Raw genomic sequence first — 23,077 nt, forward strand, 5'->3', positions numbered from 1 at the left:
TTGATTGACTATGCCAAAGCCTTTGACTGTGTGGATCACAATAAACTGTGGGAAATTCGGAAAGAGATGGGAATACCAGACCACCTGACCTGCCTCTTGAGAAATCTGTATGCAGGTCAGGAAGCAACAGTTAGAACTGGACATGGAACAACAGACTGTTTCCAAATAGGAAAAGAAATACGTCAAGGCTGTATATTGTCACCCTGCTTATTTAACTTCTATGCAGAGTACATCATGAGAAACGCTGGACTGGAAGAAACACAAGTTGGAATCAAGATTGCCGGGAGAAATATCAATAACCTCAGATATGCAGATGACACCACCCTTATGGCAGAAAGTGAAGAGGAACTAAAAAGCCTCTTGATGAAAGTGGAGAGTGAAAAAGTTGGCTTAAAGCTCAACATTCAGAAAATGAAGATCATGGCATCCAATCCCATCACTTCATGGGAAATAGATGGGGAAACAGTGTAAACAGTGTCAGACTTTATTTTTCTGGGCTCCAAAATCACTGCAGATGGTGACTGCAGCCATGAAATTAAAAGACGCTTACTCCTTGGAAGGAAAGTTATGACCAACCTAGATAGCATATTCAAAAGCAGAGACATTACTCTGCCAACAAAGGTCCGTCTAGTCAAGCCTATGGTTTTTCCTGTGGTCATGTATGGATGTGAGAGTTGGACTGTGAAGAAGGCTGAGGGCCGAAGAATTGATGCTTTTGAATTGTGGTGTTGGAGAAGACTCTTGAGAGTCCCTTGGACTGCAAGGAGATCCAACCAGTCCATTCTGAAGGAGATCAGCTCTGGGATTTCTTTGGAAGGACTGATGCTGAAGCTGAAACTCCAGTACTTTGGCCACCTCATGCGAAGAGTTGACTCATTGGAAAAGATTCTGATGCTGGGAGGGATTGGGGGCAGAAGGTGAAGGGGACGACAGAGGATGAGATGGCTGGATGGCATCACTGACTCGATGGGCATGAGTCTGAGTGAACTCTGGGAGTTGGTGATGGATAGGGAGGCCTGGCATGCTGCAATTCATGGGGTCGCAAAGAGTCAGACATGACTGAGCAACTGAACTGAACTGAACTGAAGGGAATATTTCATGCAACGATGGGCACAATAAAGGACAGAAATGGTATGGACCTAACAGAAGCAGAAGATATTAAGAAGATGTGGCAAGAATACACTGTGGCAAGAAGAACTATACAAAAAAGATCTTCATGACTCAGATAACCACAATGGTGTGATCACTCACCTTGAGCCAGACATCCTGGAATGCAAAGTCAGGTGGGCCTTAGGAGGCATCACTAGTGGAGGTGATGGAATTCCAGTTGAGCTATTTCAAATCCTAAAAGATGATGCTGTGAAAGTGCTGCACTCAATATGCCAGCAAATTTGGAAAACTCAGCAGTGGCCACAGGACTGGAAAAGGTCAATTTTCATTTCAATCACAAAGAAAGGCAATGCCAAAGAATGTTCAGACTACCACACAATTGCACTCATCTCACAAGGTAGCAAAGTAATGCCCAAAATCCTCAACAGTACATGAACCGTAAACTTCCTGGAGTTCAAGCTGGATTTAGAAAAGGCAGAGGAACCAGAGATCAAATTGCCAACATCCATTGGATCATTGAAAAAGCAATAGAGTTCCAGAAAAACATCTGCTTTTTTATTGACTATGCCAAAGCCTTTGACTGTCTGGATAACAACAAAGTGTGGAAAATTCTTAGAGAGATGGGAATACTAGACCACCTGATGTGCCTCCTGAGAATTCTGTATTCAGGGCGAGAAGCAGCAGTAGAACTGAACATAAAACACTGGTTCCAAATAGGAAAAGGAGTACGTCAAGGCTGTATATTGTTACCCTGCTTATTTAACTTATATGCAGAGTACATCATGCGAAATGGTGGGCTGGGTGTAGCACAAGCTGGAATCAAGAATGCTTGGAGAAATATCAATAACCTCAGATATGCAGATGACACCACTCTTATGGCAGAAAGTGAAGAAGAACTAAAGAACCTCTTGATGAAAGTGAAAGAGGAGGGTGAAAAAGCTGGCTTAAAACTCAACATTCAGAAAACTAAGATCATGGCATCTGGTCCCATCACTTCATGGCAAATAGATGGGGAAACAATGGAAACAGTTTGAGAGACTTTATTTTTTTGGGCTCCAAAATCGCTGCAGATGGTAACTGCGGCCATGAAATTAAAAGACACTTGCTCCTTGGAAGAAAAGCTGTGACCAACCTCGACAGCATATTAAAAAACAGAGACATTACTTTGCCAACAAAGGTCTGTCTAGTCAAAGCTATGGTTTTTCCAGTAGTCATATATGGATGTGAGAGTTGCACTATAAAGAAAGCTGAACGCTGAAGAATTGATGCTTTTGAACTGCGGTGTTAGACTCCCAGGAGATCCAACCAATCAATTGTAAAGGAAATGAGTTCTGAATATTCACTGGAAGGACTGATGCTGAAGCTGAAACTCCAATACTTTGGCCACCTGATGCAAAGAACTGACTCATTTGAAAAGACCCTGATGGTGGGAAAGATTGAAGGTGGGAAGAAAAGGGGACAACAGAGGATGAGATGGTTGCATGGCATCACCGTCTTGATGGACATGAGTTTGAGTAAGCTCCGGGAGCTGGTGATGGACAGGGAAGCCTGGTGAGATCACAGAGTCGGACATGACTGAGTGAGTGACCAAGAGGACTTAGGCCAAGGGGGACCTTCCAGTGCCCCATCCCTGTGGTGAGCCCCTGCCGACCCATGCCTGCAGGAGGCGCTCCAATACTAGCAGGTAGTTTTGGTTCCGTCTCCTGTGGGATCACTGCTCCTCTCCTCTGGGTTTTGGTGCTCGCAAAATTTGTTTATGCCTTCCAAGACTAGAGTCTCTGTTTCCCTTAGTCCTCTGGAAGGTCTACAGTCAAATCTCTCTGGCCCTCAAGGCCAGATTCCCTGGGGATTCCCAGTCCTTTGTCAGATCCCTAGGCTGGGAAACCTGATGTGGGGTTCAGAACCTTCACAGTAGTGTGAGAACTTCTTTGGTATTACGGTCCAGGCTGTAGGTCACCCATCCAGCAGCTGTGAGAGTTGTTGTTATCATGATTGTGTCCCTTCTACCATCTCACTGAATTGGGAATCCGAGCTCTTGTTTGTGGAACATGAACTTCACAAACATGCAAACACAGTAGCAAGTGAATAGGATTTATTAAAGAGAAGGAAAGTACAAAGCTCTCAGCATAGGCACTGAGAGGGGGTAAAGAGTCTCCCAAAGGGTGGATATTACAGCAGTTTTATATCCTTACCAGTATTAATTTGTACATTTTTTGTTGGCTCCTGTCCTTAAAATACATCATTTTTAACCAATCAGTTTAAAGGTCACAATGTTTAATTTAACATCTTTATGACTTTTCTTGATCCTTGGATTAAATCACCATCCTTTTTCATGCCCCCTGGCCATTTTAAAATAGACTAGATGTATTGCCAACATCATCGAAAAGGTAAGAGAGTTTCAGAAAAACATCTACTTCTGCTTTATTGCCTTTGACTGTGTGGATCACAACAAACTGTGGAAAATTCTTAAAGAGATGGGAATACCAGACTACCTGACCTGCCTCTTGAGAAATCTGTATGCGGGTCAGGAAGTAATAGTTAGAATGGGACATGGAACAACAGACTGGTTCCAAATAGGGAAAGAAGTACGTCAAGGCTGTATATTGTCACCCTGCTTATTTAACTAAATGCAGAGTACATCATGAGAAATGGTGGGCTGAGTGAAGCACAAGCTGGAACCCAGATTGCTGGGAGAAATATCAATAACAGATATGCAGATGACACCACTCTTATGGTAGAAAGTGAAGAACTAAAGAGCCTCTTGATGAAAGTGAAAGATGAGAGTGAAAAACTTGGCTTAAAACTCAGCATTCAAACATGAAGATCATGGCATCTGGTCCCATGACTTCATGGCAAATAGATGGGGAAACAGTGGAAACAATGACAGACTTTGTTTTCTTGGGCTCCAAAATCACTGCAGATGGTGACTGCAGTCATGAGATTAAAAGACTCTTGCTCCTTGGAAGAAAAGTTATCACCAACCTAGACAGCACATTAAAAAGCAGAGACATTACTTTGCCAACAAAGGTCTGTCTAGTCAAGGCTATGGGTTTTTCAGTAGTCTTGTATGGATGTGAGAGTTGGACTAGAAAGAAAGTTGAGTGCTGAAGAATTGATGCTTTTGAAATGTGGTGTTGGAGAAGACTCTTGAGAGTCCCTTGGACTCCAAGGAGATCCAACCAGTCAGTCGTAAAGGAAATGAGTCCTGAATATTCATTGGAAGGACTGATGCTGAAGCTGAAACTCCAGTACTTTGGCTACCTGATGCAAAGAACTGTCTCATTTGAAAAGACCCTGATGGTGGGAAAGATTGAAGGTGGGAGGAGAAGGGGACGATGGAGGATGAGACGGTTGCATGGCATCACCGACTCAATGGATGTGAGTTTGAGTAAACTCTGGGAATTGGTGATGGACAGGCTTCCCTGGCGTGCTGCAGTTCATAGGGTCGCAAAGAGTTGGAAAGGACTGAGACCAAACTGATCTGAATGGCCTTAAGATTAATGATCTCGTGTTGTTTTTTTCTCAGGCAAATGGATGGGAAGTTAATTACTGCTCTTCCCTGGATCCCACTGCTGATAGTTTTATCAGACCAAGGACACATTCCAGGAATTTGTGACAACAGGTATAGCTTCAGGCTAATGGAGTGAGATGTTTATTGAAAACAAAACCAAGGTCTCAGAGTCCTTCACTGACTGCCTAGCAATTTCTGTGTCATTCCTGTGGCTTCTTCTTTGTCTTTGGACATGGAGTTTCTTTTTTTGGTGGGTTCCAGTGTCCTTCTATTACCAAAAGGTGTGCGTTAGGGACCTGGCTGCTTGCCATTCAAAAGTCAGTAAATAGGCCAGGTCGGTGGAAAGGAAAGTTTGGTTTATTTCAGATGCTGGCAACTGTGGTGGGTGGCCCCCTCCCCCAAGCAGAGGGTGAGAGCTTTTATGGACAAAGTGTGTGTCTGGGAAAGATGCAGAACCAGTACAGTCATTTCTAATAGTCATCTTCCAAATGGTCATCAGTTGTCTGACTAGCATCATCTTGATTGTTTTAGGTATAGTTAATCTTCAGTTCCTGGGTGCACTTGTTCCCATTTCTTTGCATCAGTTCCCTGAATTGTGGCAGCTCATGTCCTGGGTAGTCTGTGGTCATCAAGTAGTTAACTTCTCCACCTGGTGTTTTGGTATATCTATAAGACAGCTCACAGGATATGGCTCAGAATATTATCTTTAGCCCTTGAGAAAGAACTAAAGGTCCTTGACTGTGCTTAATGACTACATTATTATTACTTAGTTTCCTTAGACGGTTTTCCTTTGTTTCAGCATTTCTCACTTCTCTGATTAAACTTATTTTTTGACTAAAGTTTTCCGCAGGCAAAAGGCAGGCAGAGGACATGGTGCAGGGTGGGGAAGGACCATATGGTCCTGCTCTGCTCCACTCCTGTGGATAATTGTTCAACAACTAGTTGCAATTTTGGTGCTCTTGGAGGAGGAGACGAGTACACTTCCTTCTACTCTACCATCTTGAACTGGAAGTCTCGAGTTATTCCTTACAAAGCACTTAAAAACCGTGCCTATTGATAAATAACCCAGAGATATGAAAGTTTGGACAGCAAGTAAATGGTAGGTGGGAAATGCAGTTAGAAAGGTAGTTGGGAAACAGTTTATAGAAGTGTTTGAATATCTAAATTTTTATTGACGTATATTTGACTTACAGTATTATATTGGTTTTAGGGGTACAACATAGTGATTCAATATTTTTATACTTTACTGAATGATTACCACTATAAGTCTAGTTACCATCTGTCACCACACAAAGGTATTATAATTTTATTGACTGTGTTCTCAATGCTCTGCATGACATCTTAGTGCTTATTTATTTTGTAACTGAAAGTTTGTACCTCTTAATCTCCCTCACCTGCTGTACTCATTCCTCTGCCCCGCTCCCCTCTGGCAATCACCAGTTTTTTCTGTGTATCCATAAGTCTGTTTCTGTTTTATGTTTGTTCACTTGTTTTGTTTTTTAGATTCCATACTAAGTGAGATCATACGGTATTTGTCTTTCTGTGTCTGACTTATTTCACTTAGCATAATACCCTCTATGCCCATCGATATTGTTGTAAATGGCAAGATTTCATTCTTTTTTATGGCTGAGTAATACATACATACATATATATATATTTATCTCCTTTATCCATTCATACGTTGATGGACACTTAGGTTGCTTCCATATCTTGACTGCTGTAAATAATGCTCTAGTGCACACAGGAGTGCAGGTATCTTTTTGAATCAGTGCTTTTGTTTTCCTTAGAAAAATACCCAGAAGTGGAATTTCTGGACTGTATGGTAGTTCTATTTTTAATGTTTTGAAGACCCTCCTCCGCTGTTTTCCATAGAGTTGTACTAGTTTACAATCCCAGCAACAGTGCTTGAGGGCTCACTTTTCTCTACTTGTTAACACTTGTTATTTCTTGTCTTCTTGATGATGGCCATTCTGACAGGTGTGAGGTGATATCTCACTGTAGTTTTAGTTTCATTTCCCTGATGATGAGTGATTCTGAGCATCTTTTCATGTCATGCCACTCCCTTCTGGCCTGAAAAGTTTTATTGAAAAGTCAGCTCATAGTTTTATGTGAGTTCCCTGTACCTAACTAGTTGCTTACCTCTTGCCACTTTCAAGATTCTCTTGTTATCTTGAATGTTTTTCTTTTTTAAGTTTAATGTGTCTTGGTATGGAACTCTTTGGATTCGTCTTGTTTAGGACTCTTTGTGCTTCCAGGACTTGGCTGTCTGCTTTCTTTCACAGGCTAGGGAAGTTTTCAACTTTTATTTCTTCAAATAAATTCTCTTCCCTTTTCTCTCTCTTCTTCTGGGATCTTTATAATATGAATGTTAGTATATTTGATTTTGTCCCAGAGATCTCTTAAACTTCCCTCACTTAAAAGTTAAAAAAATTTTTATAATGTTTTGGCTGCCCTGGGTCTTTGCTGCTGCATGGCCGTTTCTCTCGTTGCAGTGAGCAGGCACTGCTCTCTGGTTGCGGTGCGTGGGCTTCTCACTGTAGTGGCTTCCCTCATTGCTGAGCACTGGCTCTTGGGCGGGCCGACTTCAGTAGTTGTGTTTCCTGGTCTCTAGAGCACAGGCTTGATACTTGTGGCACATGGGCTTAGTTGTTCCTTGGCATGTGGGATCTTCTCAGACCAGGGATTGAACCCACATCTCTTGTACTGGCAGGCAGATTCTTTACCACTGAGCCACCAGGGAAGCCCTGCACTCACTTTAAAAAATTCATTCTTCTTTTCACCTTGGGTGATTTCCACTATTCTGTCTTGTAGTTCACGAATCCATTCATCTGTATCATCCAACCTACTGTTGATTCCTTCTAGTGTGGCAGTCCCCAACCTTTACGGCACCAGGAACTTGTTTCATGGAAGACAGTTTTCCTTGACTGGGTCGGGGGAATGGTTCAGGCAGTAATGTGAGTGATGGGGAACAGTAGATGAAGTTGCGTTAGATCGCCTGCCACTCACCTCCTGCTGTGCAGTCTGGTTCCTAACGGACTATGGATCAGTACTGGTCCACAATCTGGGGAGTTGGGGACCCCTGTTCTAGTATATATTTTATTTCAGTTGTTGAATTCTTCAGATCTGTTTGGTTCTCCTTTATATTTTATAGCTCTTTGTTAAACTTCTCAATGTGTTCATGCATTCTTTTCCTGAGTTTGTGGAGCATCTTTATGATCATGATCTTAAATTCTTCATTGGGTAGATTGCGTATCTCCACTTGATTCTTTTGGGGTTTGATCTTGTTCCTTCATTTGAAACTCATTTCAAATGAGTTTTGAAATGAGTCTTCCTCATTTTGTCTAATTCTCTGTTTATTTCTTGTATTAGGTAGGTCAGGTTTTGTTTCCAGATCTTGGAGAAGTGGCATTACATAGGACATGTCCATGGAGCCTAGCACCGAACTCCCCCTGGTCACCAGAGCTATTTGCTCTAGGGGTGCCAGCTATGTGGGCTGAGTGGGCCTTTCTTTGTGGCTGGGCTAGCTGCTGTGAGTGTGCTGGTAGGCGTGGGTGGCCCTGCCTCCCATGGTGGCTGCCAGCCCCCTGGTGAGCAGGGGTGAGTCCTGGAACAGCTGGCTGTGGGGCTCAGGGCTAGTGGCAGCGCTCCCATGTGCAAGCATGCAAGCCCTGCTGGCCTTCAGAGTCAGATGTTCTGGGAACTCATCTTCATGGTGCATGACCCCTGGGCTGGGAGCCATGAGGTGGGGCTCAGACCCCTTCTTCCTTGGGGAGAACCTCCGCAATTGTCATTATCCTCTTGTTTGTGGTTCACTCACCCACTCCCCCCAATCCCTTTACCTAGCTTATGGTTTCTTCTTTATATCTTTAGTTGTGGAAAATCTTTTCTGCTAGTGTTCAGGTCATTCCTGTAAATAATTATTCCTGTAAATAGTTGTAATTTTGGTGTGTCTGTGGGAGGAGGTGAGCTGGGGTCTTCCTACTTCACCGTATTGCCCATACCTACTTGAATATCTTCTTAATGAATTTGGAATTAGCCCACAAGGAACACAGAACATCCCTTCCCATATGGCTGAAGCTCAGTGGTGGCTGCCCCTTGTAAACAGGGCATGCACTCCCTATTTTGCCAGTCCCTGACGCTGCCTATGCCAACACTCCCTGCAGTGGTTCTCAGTCAGTTAGTCTGAAGATCTGCATTTCTAATGAGTTTCCGGTTGATGCTGATGCTGCCGGCCAGCAACCACACTTGAGAACCACAGCCCAGTTGTATCTTTTAAAATATTTATTTGGCTACACCTAGTTTTAGTGGTAGCATGTAGGATCTTCAATCTTTGTTGCGGCGTGTGGAATCTACTTCCCTGGCCAGGGTTCGAACCTGGGCCCCCTGCATTGGGAGCATGGAGTCTTAGCCCCTGGACTACCAGGGAAGTCCCTGCCCAGTTACATCTTGGACACTAAGTTAGGGAATTAGTTGCCACTTATCATCAAACTTATGGTTTTTCTTACGCCTGGCATGTTTCCTACGTTTAACTAACATTACCTTCCTGGTCCGGATGGAATTTAGATTTTCTATTTCTGCTGCTGCTACTGCTGCTGCTAAGTCACTTCAGTCGTGTCTGACTCTGTGTGACCCCATAGACGGGAGCCCACCAGGCTCCCCCATCCCTGGGATTCTCCAGGCAAGAACACTGGAGTGGGTTGCCATTTCCTTCTCCAATGCATGAAAGTGAAAAGTGAAAGTGAAGACACTCAGTCGTGTCCGACTTAGTGACTCCATGGACCGCAGCCTACCAGGCTCCTCCATCCGTGGGATTTTCCAGGCAGGGGTACTGGAGTGGGTTGCCATTGCCTTTTCCGTTGCTATTTCAGTATAATCAATTTTTTTTTAAGTCACACATTTGTGTCCGGCTCTCTGCAACCCCATGGACTTTAAAGTCCATGGAATTCTCCAGGCCAGAATACTGGAGTGGGTAGCCTTTCCCTTCTCCAGGGATCTTCCCAACCCAGAGATTGAACCCAGGTCTCCCACATTGCAGGCGGATTCTTTACCAGCTGAGCCACAAGGGAAGCCCAAGAATACTAGAGTGGGTAGCCTATCCCTTCTCCAGCAGATCTTCCCAACCCAGGAATCGAACCGGGGTCTCCTGCATTGCAGGCGGATTCTTTACCAACTGAGCTATTAGGGAAGCCAGAATAATCAATATTGGAAGGTCAATCTAAAGATATCAAGAGATAGGCCTGTGAAAAACAGATTTGGGAGTGGCTGAAGCTTATGGTAGCTGAAGCTAAGGGTATGTGTGAGCTCATCCCCAGGGAGCATGTGCTGGGAGTGACAGGTGGGGGGTGAACAGCAGACCCTCACAGGGGCACGGCATACTCTGCCTTAAAGGAAGGGCAAAAAGATAGTAACTATTCAAGGGAGAGGCATTCAAAGAGGTGGGAGGCAAGCCGAGAGAGTGGCTGACGGAACTTTCTTGGCCTTATTATTAGAGAGGGGCTGTGGGCAGACATCTGAGGCCAAAGCTTAAATAGTTAAACAGCAAGTTCTCAGGTGAGCTCCTGGTCTGTGGGAGGACAGGAAGCAGGAGTCCTGTTACCCTCGCCCACAGCACGCCTGGTAACCTCTGTTGCTCCAAGGTACAGCTTGTTGTGGCAATTGTCTCTGAGGCTCTGGTGACAAGGTTGCAGCCAGCAGCTGAGCATGGTGAGTGTCATGTCACCTGCCTTCTTTTTAAAAAAATAATGTACCTTATTAAGAGAAACGTGCTAGTCTCCTCATGGCCGTGGTTGGTATGCTTGTGGCTGGATTTTTTTTTTTTTTTCCTGGAGTTTGTGTTGAGGAGGAGTATCTGAGAAAGGGAAGCATGGGAGCTGAAATGGGAAAGGTGGGTCAGTGGCATCCAGGGGCAGCTTCAAGACCAGGCTAAGGGTTTACACTGGGTCCTGTGGCAGCAAGGAGCTGTGTGCTAAGCTGCTGGGGTGAGGAATGGGGGGCAGCTGTGTGGTTAATGCATCTCCATGGCCCCAGTGCCTGGCACCAGGCCTGGCCAAGGTAGGCATGCTCTAAACGGGGGGAGGTTAAGTGAATGAGTGGATGAATTTGATGGATAAGGAGTGATGATCTGATCAAAGCAAAATTGTAGGACAGATAGCCTCAAGAATTGATGTAGGGCAGTTCAAAGTCCACAAGCTTTGGAGCCTGTGTGTGTGTGTGTGTGTGTGTTCAGTCATGTCTGACTCTTTGCAACCCCATGAACTGTAGCCTACCAGGCTCCTCTGTCCATGGAATTTTCCAGGCAAGAATACTGGAGTGGGTTGCCATTTCTTTCTCCAGTAGATCCTGCCTACCCAGGGATCGAACCCATGTCTCCTGTATTGCAGGTGGATTCTTTACCACTAAACTATCTGGGAAGCTCCTATATATATATATATATATGTGTGTGTGTGTGTGTGTGTGTATACCCATACATATGTGAGATACACCGATCTCCTTTATTTTTACAAATTATTATTACATGTCATGTTAATATATTATTTAAACAGAAATGCATATATATGTGTGTATATATAGTCATTATTCTCTATCAGTACATAAAAGGCTGCCTTCTTATTAATAGCTGCGTAGTATTTCATGTATAGAGATACCTTACTTTGTACTTTCTTATAATTTTCTTGTACTTTACTATTACAAATAATACTACAATGACAAATTTTGCACAAGCACCTTTGCACACCTGTATGAGTTTATCTGTGGAGTAAACTATAATTCTTAGTAATGGAATGTTCATTTTAAATTCCAGTTGCTATTGTAAAGTTATAAAGAGAACAATTTCTTTGTCTAACAAGAGAGTGGTGAGTAGAATCTGAGTCTTTTAACAACAAACTGGAGCTGTTTTCTAAACCGTAAGGATTGGAAAAGAGACCATTGTGGACCGAACAAGATCTCTGTGCAGAGACCCAACTGCTGTCTTGAGCGCCACCTCATGGCAGAGGTGGACATCATTTCACTCACATCCCACTAAAGAAAACATGGTCATATGGGTCCACCTTACAGCCGGGGAGACTGGAAACTGTAGCCTATCCCATCCATTAAATTTTTGCAGTTACCGGAGGAGAACCATTTAATGTCCACTGTTAAGTGGCTCTACCTCCCAAGGCAAAGTTACTGGACTTTATCCTGAGATCAGTATAGGGTTGCAGAAAGGCTTCCATATACATTTGACAGCTCCCTCCTGGCCCAGCCCTCTGGCAGGCACTCTTGCAGTGCACTTGGGCATGGTGGGGGCGGGGGGTACACTGAGGACCTGCTGTGTGTCAGGCACTGGGCTGGGTGTTTTTCCTGCCTCATTCCTAACCACAGGCTTGCAGAGGAGGCACCATGATTCCCAGTACACATGGAGGCTTAATAATATAAAGGATCTTGCTCAAGGCTGAGGATCTGAACTCACATTTGTGTGTTATAAAGCCCACAGCTTGCTTTGGCCATGTCAGCGCACACTGCACACTAAAGCTCCTGCTGTCCAGTATGGTACACGCAGCCACATGCGGCAGGCCTAACTTCGACTCTCTTCTCATTTTCCAGGCCCTCTCTCAGCTCCTGTGCCTGTTGCCGTGGCCTTGGTGGCACCCTTCCCCGGTGGCCAGCCCAGGGCTTCCCCCACCCATGCAGTCTCCCACCACCACTGCCCAGGGCCTCAGCGGCCCCCTCTTTGGGGCCTACACTCTCCCCACCTTCAAGTTCCAGCCTCGCCGTGAGAGTGTGGACTGGAGGCGCATCAGTGCCCTGGATGTGGACCGCGTGGCACGGGAGCTGGACGTGGCTACCCTGCAGGAGAACATCGCCGGTGTCACTTTCTGCAACCTGGACCGGGAGGTGTGCGGCTGCTGCGGGCAGCCCGTGGACCCAGTGCTGCTCAAGGTGCTGCGGCTGGCGCAGCTCAGCATCGAGTACCTGCTGCACTGCCAGGACTGCCTCAGCACCAGCGTGGCCCAGCTGGAGGCGCGGCTGCAGGCCAGCCTGGGCCAGCAGGAGCGTGGCCAGCAGGAGCTGGGCCGCCAGGCCGACGAGCTCAAGGGTGTGCGGGAGGAGAGCCGGCGGCGGCGCAAGATGATCAGTGCCCTGCAGCAGCTGCTCCTGCAGACGGGCGCCCACAGCTACCACACCGTGAGCACCTCTGTGGGGCGGGGACCCTGGGAGGGCTGTGCGCCCAGCCAGTGGCCACCTCTGTGGCAGTGCCGCCTGGGCCCCGAGGCAGCTGTGGCCATTCTCACTGGGGCTGGGAGCAGGTTTTAGAGATGCCGTTCATCACCAGAGAGCCCCCTGCAGTCTGGTTAGGTCTACAGTGCATGTGGAGTTGTGTGGCAGGTGTGTATGAGTTCAGAGTATAGATGTCTTATGTGTTATGTCTCGTGTGTGCATGTGTGAACATACGTACGGTGTGTGTGAGTTTACAGATGGTGGGTTACCATACCTAAGGTGTGTATATGATTGCTTGGAAGGTTATGTCTGTGAATGGGTGTGCATGTGTGTATGTAGAATGTGTGGCATATAACACACTTACGTAAAATGTGCATGTAAAGATACACTTTTGTCGCATGTGTGGATGTATGAAGGGTGTGTATGTGTGTAGAGGCCTGAGTGTGTATGTGTGAAGGCTTTGTGTGTGTGTAGAGGTGTGATGTGATAAACATGTATAAGAGGTGTGTGAGGGTATGTGTGAAATCAGTGTGTGACAAGGAACTGGTGAAGACAAGCCTGTTCTGGAAAAGTGATCCCATTAGTCAACCAAGTGACAGCTTATCACTCAAAGTGGCATTTGAGCATTTGCGTCTCTTTCCATGAAAAGTGTAGATTGGGATCAGTTGCCCTTTAATGAATTGTTGGTGGCTAGATCCTCTGGCAGGCTCTGAGGATGAAGGCATCAATCATGCTGGTTCAGATTTTTCAGAAATTCACATAGTAAGGGTGACTGGACAGAAAGAATCACTAAGATATGATATTAGTGACTAGAATGGTAATTGATGCAATTAATACAATGTTAATTATGATAAAAGGGTCAGACCTTTTCCAGTAGTAAATTACAAAACAGCAGTTTAACCTGGCTTAGGCCAATAAGGAATTTATTGGTTTATGGATTATGGTGGACTCAGATAATGGCACCAGAATCTGGTTTCTCTCTCTGCAGCTCTTGGCAATTCTTTGTCAGTGTGGATTCCATTCTCAGAAAGAGTCTGTCTGTGCGGTAGCAAGTTGGGCCACTGCAATGCCAGTACTTCATTTTCCCAGGTTCAGAGCTGGCATGGCAGAGGGCCGTGTTTGGTGCCTGGTTTGTGAATGTGCTGCTTGCGGTGGGAAAGGGGAAGTAGGGAAGTGGGGGAGGAGGGGAAAATTATGGAAAATATCAAATGTATACAAAAGTAGAGAGAATAATATAACGAACCTTCATCTGCATACTACCTAGCCCAATAGTTTTCAACTCATGGCCAATGTTGTTGCATTCATTCCCCTACATGCTTCCCCCCACCCCTGGATTATTTTGAAGTGTATCAGTCATATGACTTTATCTGTAAATATTTCACTTTGTATCTCTGAAAGGCAAGAACTCCCGCTTTTAAACATAAGCATAATACCATCATCATGCCCTGAAAAACCAACAAAAATTCCTTAGTATCATCAAATGCCTAGTTTTTGTTCATAGCTCCCTACAGCACTGGTAGTGTTTTAAAGCTCAGAAAATAAATATTTTGAAGGGGCTGTATAAAAAATATATATGTGTATTTAATGGCTAAGTGGTAAAGTATCCGCCAGCAATGCAGGAGATGCAGGTTTGACCCCTGGGTTGGGAAGATTTCCTGGAGAAGGAAGTGGCAGCCCACTACAGTATTCTTGTCTGGAAAATCCCATGGACAGAGGTACCTGGGGGGCAACAGCTCATAGGGTTGCAAAAGAGTTGGACATGAGTTAGCAACTAAACAACAGCAGCATATATATGTATATATATATATGTTTTATATATGTATATATGTATACATATATGATATGTATATGTATATATATGTTTTATATATGTATATATGTATACATATATGATATGTATATGTATATATATATGATTTGCATCACTACATTACTTTGTAAATCAAACTCTTCATTTGTGAAGCAGCCCAGGGTTCCGAAGGAATGGGAGTGTTGATAGAGGGAGAATCATCCCAGGATGACTCAGGTGAGCTGATCCTGCACTTCCCACTGCTTCCCTCTGTGTAGTGCCACCTGTGTGACAAGACCTTCATGAACGCCACCTTTCTCCGGGGTCACATCCAGCGCAGGCACGCAGGCATGGTGGAAGGCGGTGAGTGGAAGGGCCTGGGCTTCTCTAGAAGGCTGGGAGGTAAGGGCCCTTTAGAGTCACTCAGTCTGTCCCATTCACAGTCAAGAACACTGAGACTCAGAGAGGAAACACTGACCATGGTCACATGGTATAAGGGACAGAACAAAGCCTGGACGCTGCCTGTCTGACTCCCAGCCCAGCTCAGCTGGTGGAGGGCGTGTACAAAGGTCAGAACCTCATCATCCAGTCGAGGAGCTGGTGATCCCACCATCCACGTGGAGGGATCCCACAGCGGGTAGGAACGTTTCTGACCCCATGTTTAGAGAAAAAGGTCTGGGAGTCAGACAGGTAGGTTCCAGCCTTCACTTTGTCCCCTACTCTTATGTGACCATGGTTAGGGTGGTTTCTCTCTCCGAATCTCAGTGTCCTTGCCTGTGACTGGGGCAGTTAGACACAGTGACTTGGACGGGCCCTTACCTCCCAGCCTTCTGTGAATCTGGTGCTGACTGTGAGTAAGCCTAACTGGGCCTAAGGAGCAGTCAGACCAGTTCTTTGACTTTTTAATGTACATGAATTCATTATGATTTAATCACTGTCATTTTACTGTTTCAAATTCTAAAACAAGTAGCAAGGCTATATGTTTTCCCCTTTAAGAGATTTTTTTGAGGTTCAGTAAAAAATATCTGTTAATGCAAATATATTAGGATAAAATGTAATATAAATTAAATATAAAATTTCATTGAATAAAACATTTTTCCCTTTATTTTAATTTCCTTTTGAAAGAACAGAGTTTTAAAATAGCACTAGTCACCTAATTACTATGCATTTATTATATATCTGATTCTTCTTAGTTCTACATTGGAGGCAACTAAAGAAAAACAGATTTTCTATTTATTAAATACTTTTTTCTGGAAAAGATATATGTTTTTGAAGAGATAGTTGTACACTCATCTTCATAGGAGCATTATTCACAGTAACTAAAGGTGTAGAAGCAACCCAAATGTCCACTGACAGATGAATGAATAAGCAAAATGTGGTATATGTATGTGTGTGTATATATAGAGAGAGAGAGAGGGAGAGAGAGATACAAAGAAATATTTTTCAGCCTTAAAAAGAAAGGTCCTTCTGCAATTTGCTACAATAGGTTATTTTGCTAAGTGAACTGTCAGTTAAAAAAGGACAAATACCATATGATTTCACTTATATGAGGTACATAGAATAGCCAAATGCATAGAAACAGAAAGTAGAATGAAGGTTGCTAGGGGCTGGAGGAAGAGGGGATGGGAAATTCGTGTTTAGTAAGGACAGAGATTCTGTTTTACAAGATGAAGAATGTCCTGAAGATGGGTGGTGGTGATGGTTGAACAACATTATGAATGGATTTAATCCTACCGAACTGTACATTTAAAAATGGCTAAGATGGTAAATTTTATGTTAGGTATATTTACTACAGTAAAAAATTGGAAAATACATGCCTTTCACATAGAAAATTTAAATGCAGAAAGGTAGAAAAGAGAAAATAAAAACCATGGATGATATCATCTGCAGCTAATATGTTGGTGTGTCTGTGGTCATTATTTTTTGTGTATGAATATTATCATATAGGATGCAGTTTTGATACTGCTTATTTTCAATTAAGAATATATCATATTTTCCAAAATCATTAAAACATCTTTGTAAACATGGTTTTTTATGGCTGAATAGTATTTCATCATGTGCTGATCATAATTTATTTCAAAACTGAATTATTTCTTAATTTATTTGGATAACTAAAACATTCCCCAATTATAAATCACATGGTGGCAACATTCTTGTGCATAAATCCTTGTGCATGTTCCTTATTACTTCCTTAATGTACAGTGGTGGGAAAATACGGAGAGGAAAAATATGTTCTTAAGGAAATCCCATGGACAGAGGAGCCTGGTAGGCTACAGTCTGTGGGGTCACAAAAGAGTTGGACGTGACTTAACTAAAACAACAACAATTAAGACAAGTTTGGCTACATTAATGTTCAGTAATTTATTATCAGGCAGCTGACTTCTCAGATACTGCAGTTCTCCCATTCCAGACTCACCTCAAATCACTTTATTTTTATTTTATTATTTTATGTTTTTGGCGGTGCCACATGGCATGCCTAATCTTAGTTCCCTAACCAGGGTTCAAACCTGTGCCCCTGGCAGTGGAAGCCCTGAATCTTAACCACTGGATTTCCAGGGAAGTCCCTCAAATCACTTTATTAATCCAAATTAATTTTCACTGCATCTAGAAGTTGCTTGTTTCTAAAAAGCCCCATTTGAGAGAAGCCATATATCTTTTAAAAAAAAAGCTTGAAGTTTTAATAAAAGTACCATCTAATAATCCCTAAATGTACTTTGAAAAGTAACAGATGTCCAAGTACAATTGGTGTCTTTTTCATTAACCTTTAACTCTTAGTTTATCAGTATGTGGTTTAGTTAGAGTATTCTTCTATAATTCAAGTTTTCTTCATAGTGCACAGTGCCTTTTTTTTTAATTTGAAATTTAAAACTACACATTTGAACTGTACTACATTATTGAAAAGAATGAACTTAAAACTACAGTTCTTATCATTACTTTGAATTCCCCTCTTTGTATTAATAATCAGTGTGTACATACTATCTGGTATCCCGATTCTGTTACTCTACCAGTTTTGCATTCATATTTCCCATTTGTAAGTACTGTCAAAATAGTTATTTTAGGGACTTCCCTGGTGGTCCAGTGGTTAAGACTCCAAGCTCCCAATACAAAGGGCCCAGATTCGATTCCTGGTCAGGGAACTAGATCCCACATACTGCAACCAAAGATCTGGTACAGCCAAATAAATAAACAAAAATAAATACATATTTAAAAAATAGTTATTTTAAATGACAACTATAGTTCACATGTATTGAGCTGTCCTGCCAGGTGCTATGCTAGGCACTTGGCATTATCACATTTCATCCTCACAGTGACCCTCTGGTTTCAATTCAGTTCAGTTCAGTTACTCAGTCATGTCCGACTCTTTGCAACCCCATGGACTGTAGCACGTCAGGCTTCCCTGTCCATCACCAACTCCCAGAGCTTGCTCAAACTCATTTCCATTGAGTTGGTGATGCCATCCAACCATCTTATCCTCTGTCATCCCCTTCTCCTCCTGACCCTCTGGGTTAGGTGCTGTTATTGCTTCCATTTTCTACTTTGGAGAAACAGAGGGTCAAGGAGGTTACATCATTTGCCCAGAGTCAGTGTACACAGTGTAAGTGGCAAAGCTGGTCTCAGACTGAGGTGTGACTGCACACAAGGAACTGTACACACCACTGACTCTGACTTGTGCTGGTCACCCTCGCTTTGCGTGGATCCCACAGGAAAGCAGAGGAAGCAGGAGCAGCCAGTGGAGGAGGTGTTAGAAGAGCTGCGGGCCAAACTGAAGTGGACCCAAGGGGAGCTGGAAGCCCAGAGGGAGGCGGAGAGGCAGCGGCAGCTCCAGGTGGGCGTGGAGGAGGAATGACAGGGGATTCAGTCACAGACTGGCCAGGAGACCCGTAATGTGCTCAGATCCCAGAGTCGACAATTCTGGCTGTTTCCCAGAGCTGAGATTCAGGGCTAGGATGGTGTCTTCCTGGATGTGCCAAGTGATTTTAGGTAGTCTGGGAAGGAAAATTCAATTATTTGGCCAGAACTGTGTGGCCAAAAGAGAGCTGCAGCTTCCTGTGTTTGCACCCTCTGAGGGCATTTGAGCCTGAATTTTAACTTCTTAAAACATACTGTTAGCTTTTGTTAACAGGAGGAGAAAGACTGGGTAAACTCCAGAAGGCAGCTCAGAGGAGGCATTCAGTAAATATTTGTAGAATGAAAATACATACACTTGCGTCATGCCTTCCATCACTTATTCATTCATCACTCCTTGCCAGGCATCATGAAGAATATAAAGAGAGAAGAGACGTGATCCCCATCCTTTACAGTTCAGATAAGACTAATTCCACTCCCAGTCCAAACACTGGGGACTGGGGGATAAATGTTCTTTGGGTCTCCAGAGTGACTTACATGGAAAAGGGGCCCTGGCAGTTTCTTAGTAAATATTTGTCATAGTGTGGAATTAATAATGATTCTCTTGTTCTTGCTTTTCTTTGTAGGAAGCAGAGATCATTCGCCAGAGGGAAGCAGAAACTAAGAAAGAATTTGATGAATGGAAAGAAAAAGAGCGGGCCAAGCTATATGGGGAAATAGACAAGCTCAAAAAATTATTTTGGGATGAATTTAAAAGTGTTGCCAACCAGAACTCTACCTTAGAGGAGGTACCCAACGTAAAAGACTTCTCAGAGTTCTTTAGCTGAAAACCTGCTTATTTGTTCACAACATTTATTTCTTTGTACTAGTTCTGAGTCCAGACAAAGACGGCAGTGGCTGGTATTGAACCCATGCTTCATCACACACTGGCTGTGTGATCTTGGGCATGTTACTTAATCTTCTTTGCCTCAGTTTCCTTTCTGTAAGATAAGTTTCTGAAAGGGTTAAATTAGCACATCAACAATACCTAACATTATCTGGCATATATTATAGTAAGAGCTCCAGAGATGTTATGCTTATTTTTGCAAAGGGCTTCACTGGACAAGAAATGAGGCAAAATGTAAATGGAAACATTTTTCTTCGAACAAGTATTTGCTGAGCGCTGGTTACAAGCTGGCACTCTGTTGGGACCTGTGGAGTCACACAGTAACTAAGATTTACTGAAACATTTCTACCCCTGTACAAAGTTCTTTATGTACACTAGCTTTTAATTCTCATAACAACCAAACAACTCTAATATTCTAAAGGTAGGCATGTCGTTAGTTTGTTAATTTCTTTTTTTAAAAAAGATTTATTTATTTGGCTGTATCAGATCTTAGTTGCAGCACCCAGAGATCTTTTATTGTGGTGCAGATTCTCTAGTTGCAGCATCAGGCTTAGTTGCTCTGTAGCCTATGGGATCTTAGTTCCCCAACCAGGGACTGAATCTGTGTCCCCTGCATTGCAAGGTGGATTCTTAACCACTGAACTACCAGGGAAGTCCCTAAGTTTGCTTTTAAAAAATTTATTTATTTTTGGCTGTGCTGAGTCTTCATTGCTGCATGTGGGCTTTCTCTAGTTGCGGCGAGCAGGGGCTACTCTTCGTTGCCATGTGCAGGCTTCTCATCATGGAGGTTTCTCTTGTTGTGGAGCACGTGCTCTAGGGCATGCAAGCTTCAGTAGCGTGGGCACACAGGTTCAGTAGTTGTGATGCAGGGGCTTAGTTGCTCCTCGACATGTGGAATCTTCCTGGACCAGGGACTGAACTCGTGTCCCCTGCATTGGCAGTGGATTCTTATCCACTGTACCACCAGGGAAATCCTCCCTAATTTATTTTTTAAAAGAATTCCCTGGTGGTCCAGTGGGTAAGGCTTCTACTGTACAGGGTGCATGTTTGATCCCCGATTGGGTATCTCACATGCCGCACAGTGAGTGCTGCTGCTGCTGAGTCACTTCAGTCGTGTCCGACTCTGTGTGACCCCATAGACGGCAGCCCACCAGGATGCCCCGTCCCTGGGATTCTCCAGGCAAGAACACTGGAGTGGGCTGCCATTTCCTTCTCCACAGTGAGTACAAAAGGTAAAAAATAAAATGCCTTTAAAAAAAAAAAAAAAAGGAAAAGCTGTTATCATTCCCCCTTTTCAAGCAAAGACGTTGAGGCCACATAACTTGCCCAAACAGCTGTTTTAAGAGGTAGACTGGGATTTGAACCCAGCTCCTTAAACTTCAAAGCTCTGCTCCTCTACTGGATATATTATCAAATTTATTTACGAAAAACTTATTAAAATTATCCCTGGACTGTATCTTCCCATATAAACCTGTGTAAGGGAAACATTTTGAAAAATATTTTCAGAATGTTGTTGTGTTTTAGTCACTCAGTCACGTCTGACTTTGGGATCCCATGGACTGTAGCCTGCCAGGCTCCTCTGTCACGGAATTTCCCAAGCAAGAATACTGGAGTGGGTTGCCATTTCCTTCTCTAAGGGATCTTCCTGACCCAGAGATCAAGTGCTTCTCCTGAGTCTCCTGCATTGCAGGCAGATTCGTTACTGCTGAGTCACTGGGGGAGCTGTATCAGGGAAAAGGTTTGAAGAGAAGTATTTTCAGAATGTATTCAGCTGTTATTGGTTCTCCGAACAGCAAGGAATATATTTTCTTATTTTTGAAAATGAATTGTCTAATAGTGTTTCTCACGATCATTCTACATTTTGCCTAAAGAAACACCTAGGCAGTTTTTCCATAAGGGGATTGTTGTAGGATATGGAGGGAGCCTTGAGTGATCCATCATATCAATCTGAGATGGAAAACCAAGGATGGAGGGTGGTGGGGTTGAAACGAGAGATAAGGGTGTGTGTGTGTGTGCATGCATGTATGTGTATGTGTAGGGAGACTTGAGCCCTCCCATCCTAAATGGTCCCCTAGCGTGGACAGGGATGGTTTATGGAAGACAGGATGCTGCTCCACCATGTGGTCATGGTTCTGACCCCAGCTCCACACTCATCATCTCTGAGCTCATCTGAACCTCTGACTCCCACGCTTCCCCTGACATTGCTCACTGACTAGACACGTTCTGTAAATAGGTACTGATTTAAATTTGGAGTTGTTGTTCATAAACCACGTACTCAAAATTTAAAAGGTTACATCTGTTAGGAAATTTTGAGTTGTGGTGAATAAGGACATAATTCTTATTACCATCCATGGTTTCCTTTTAACCGGGATTGCATTGTCTTAAACTGGAACATCCATTTTTTTGTCTTCCCCCGTAGGATGACTTCTGTTGAACTTTTGTGTTTGTGTGTCTCCCCTCATCTCCTCTCACCTGAAATTTTATTATTTTAATTTTATTAAAGTATAGGAACCAAACTGGATACAAAATTCTCAGTGTACTTGGATAATTATTTTGTTAGTTTACTTTTTAAAAATTCTGGGAGTGGGGGAAACAGGTAAGATTGCATTTAGAATGATTGTGTAAAACACTGTAAGTCTACTTTCAAAGCACAAGAGATGTTTGGAGTGCCAGTGAGAGCTAAGTGCATTTTGAAAATATTTGTTCTCATAACTTTTTCCCTGTTACAGAAGTCAGAGAGCTTACTTTGGCTAAATCATCTCATTAAAGAGAGAACTTTAGATTAGATGTAGGTTAAATCCAGTTGTCAAAGGAGGCCCCAGTTGAAAGGAAAGCACCACGATGGTTTGTAACATCAAGAAAGCCGGTCTCTAGTGTGTCGTAAGCAGCTGTGTGAAGACAGAAGTGATGCATTGGAGGCTGAAAGTTGTGCATACATCTGATAAAGTATTTAATGCTACAAAAATATTCAAGGGGTTTAGAAATGATTTTCTCAGGTCGTGCCAGTGGTAAAGAATCTACCTGGTGATGCAAGAGACACAGGAGACATAGGTTTGATCCCTGGTTGAAGAAGATCCCCTGGAGAAGGAAATGGCAAACCACTCCAGTATTCTTGCCTGGGAAATCCCATGAACAGAGGAGCCTGGTGGGCTACAGTCCACAGGGTCTCAAAAAAGTCAGACATGACTGAGAACGCACTACTGTATTTTGTATGAGAAATGGTTAACATTTGGACCCAATATTGCTTGAGCAGAAGAGTTAAAGATAATAAGAATGTGAAGTTAAACTCAGGGGCTTACCAGTTCTCTAAAGCTGTAATAGGGTCTGTGAGTTTTATATGGTAATAGAGATGTAGGTAATTGCTTTTGTCACTACAGTAGTGATCTATTTAAAAACATAACTATGGGGAGGAGGTGGAAAGGTATCTTCTCTTTGATCCACTTTTCCTTACCTTTTCCTTCACATTAGCTCAGGAACTGTTAGCTCAGGAAGCACTCACTAGGCATTGGTGACATGACTCCAAGCTGTGAAAAGCCAGGACTTCTTGGTGACAGCCAAGATTTTTTTCTTTGTTGGAAGAGGAGCAGGAGTCCTCAGGGAGTGGTCTGGAATGCCAGAGACCCTCCTCAAGGCTCTGAGAGTCTGATTCTCTTTAGCCTATTTGAGACTGAAGAAGAAATGGGAAAGTTGTCAGACAAGTTTTGGGCTTGAAGTACAGCAGAATTTCAGTGCAATGGAA

At 43.4% G+C, this 23,077-nt stretch overlaps 1 protein-coding gene and 1 non-coding gene across 8 annotated transcripts in view; one reads left to right on the top strand and one right to left on the bottom strand.

Annotated features, from left to right (window-relative positions):
- The window catches only part of DZIP1L (DAZ interacting zinc finger protein 1 like), a 55,470-nt gene that overhangs the window by 9,473 nt on the left and 22,920 nt on the right, over window positions 1-23,077 (top strand). For 4 of the 7 annotated variants that reach the window (XM_070375795.1, XM_070375788.1, XM_070375812.1 and 1 more), the window contains 4 exons: window positions 12,203-12,784; window positions 14,885-14,969; window positions 18,311-18,432; window positions 19,079-19,240. In XM_070375795.1, the coding sequence (XP_070231896.1) occupies window positions 12,284-12,784; window positions 14,885-14,969; window positions 18,311-18,432; window positions 19,079-19,240 (870 nt within the window). In that variant the 5' untranslated portion in view covers window positions 12,203-12,283. Of the gene's footprint in view, window positions 1-4,540; window positions 4,733-10,111; window positions 10,325-12,202; window positions 12,785-14,884; window positions 14,970-18,310; window positions 18,433-19,078; window positions 19,241-23,077 lie in introns of those variants that run through there. The other 3 variants (XM_014482649.2, XM_070375821.1, XM_070375778.1) reach the window with 3 other exon arrangements.
- TRNAW-CCA (transfer RNA tryptophan (anticodon CCA)) lies at window positions 8,975-9,047 on the bottom strand. The gene has a single exon. It is a non-coding gene; the product is annotated as a tRNA-Trp (tRNA).

This window comes from Bos mutus, chromosome 1 (assembly GCF_027580195.1).
Source record: "Bos mutus isolate GX-2022 chromosome 1, NWIPB_WYAK_1.1, whole genome shotgun sequence".
Lineage (NCBI taxonomy): Eukaryota > Metazoa > Chordata > Mammalia > Artiodactyla > Bovidae > Bos > Bos mutus.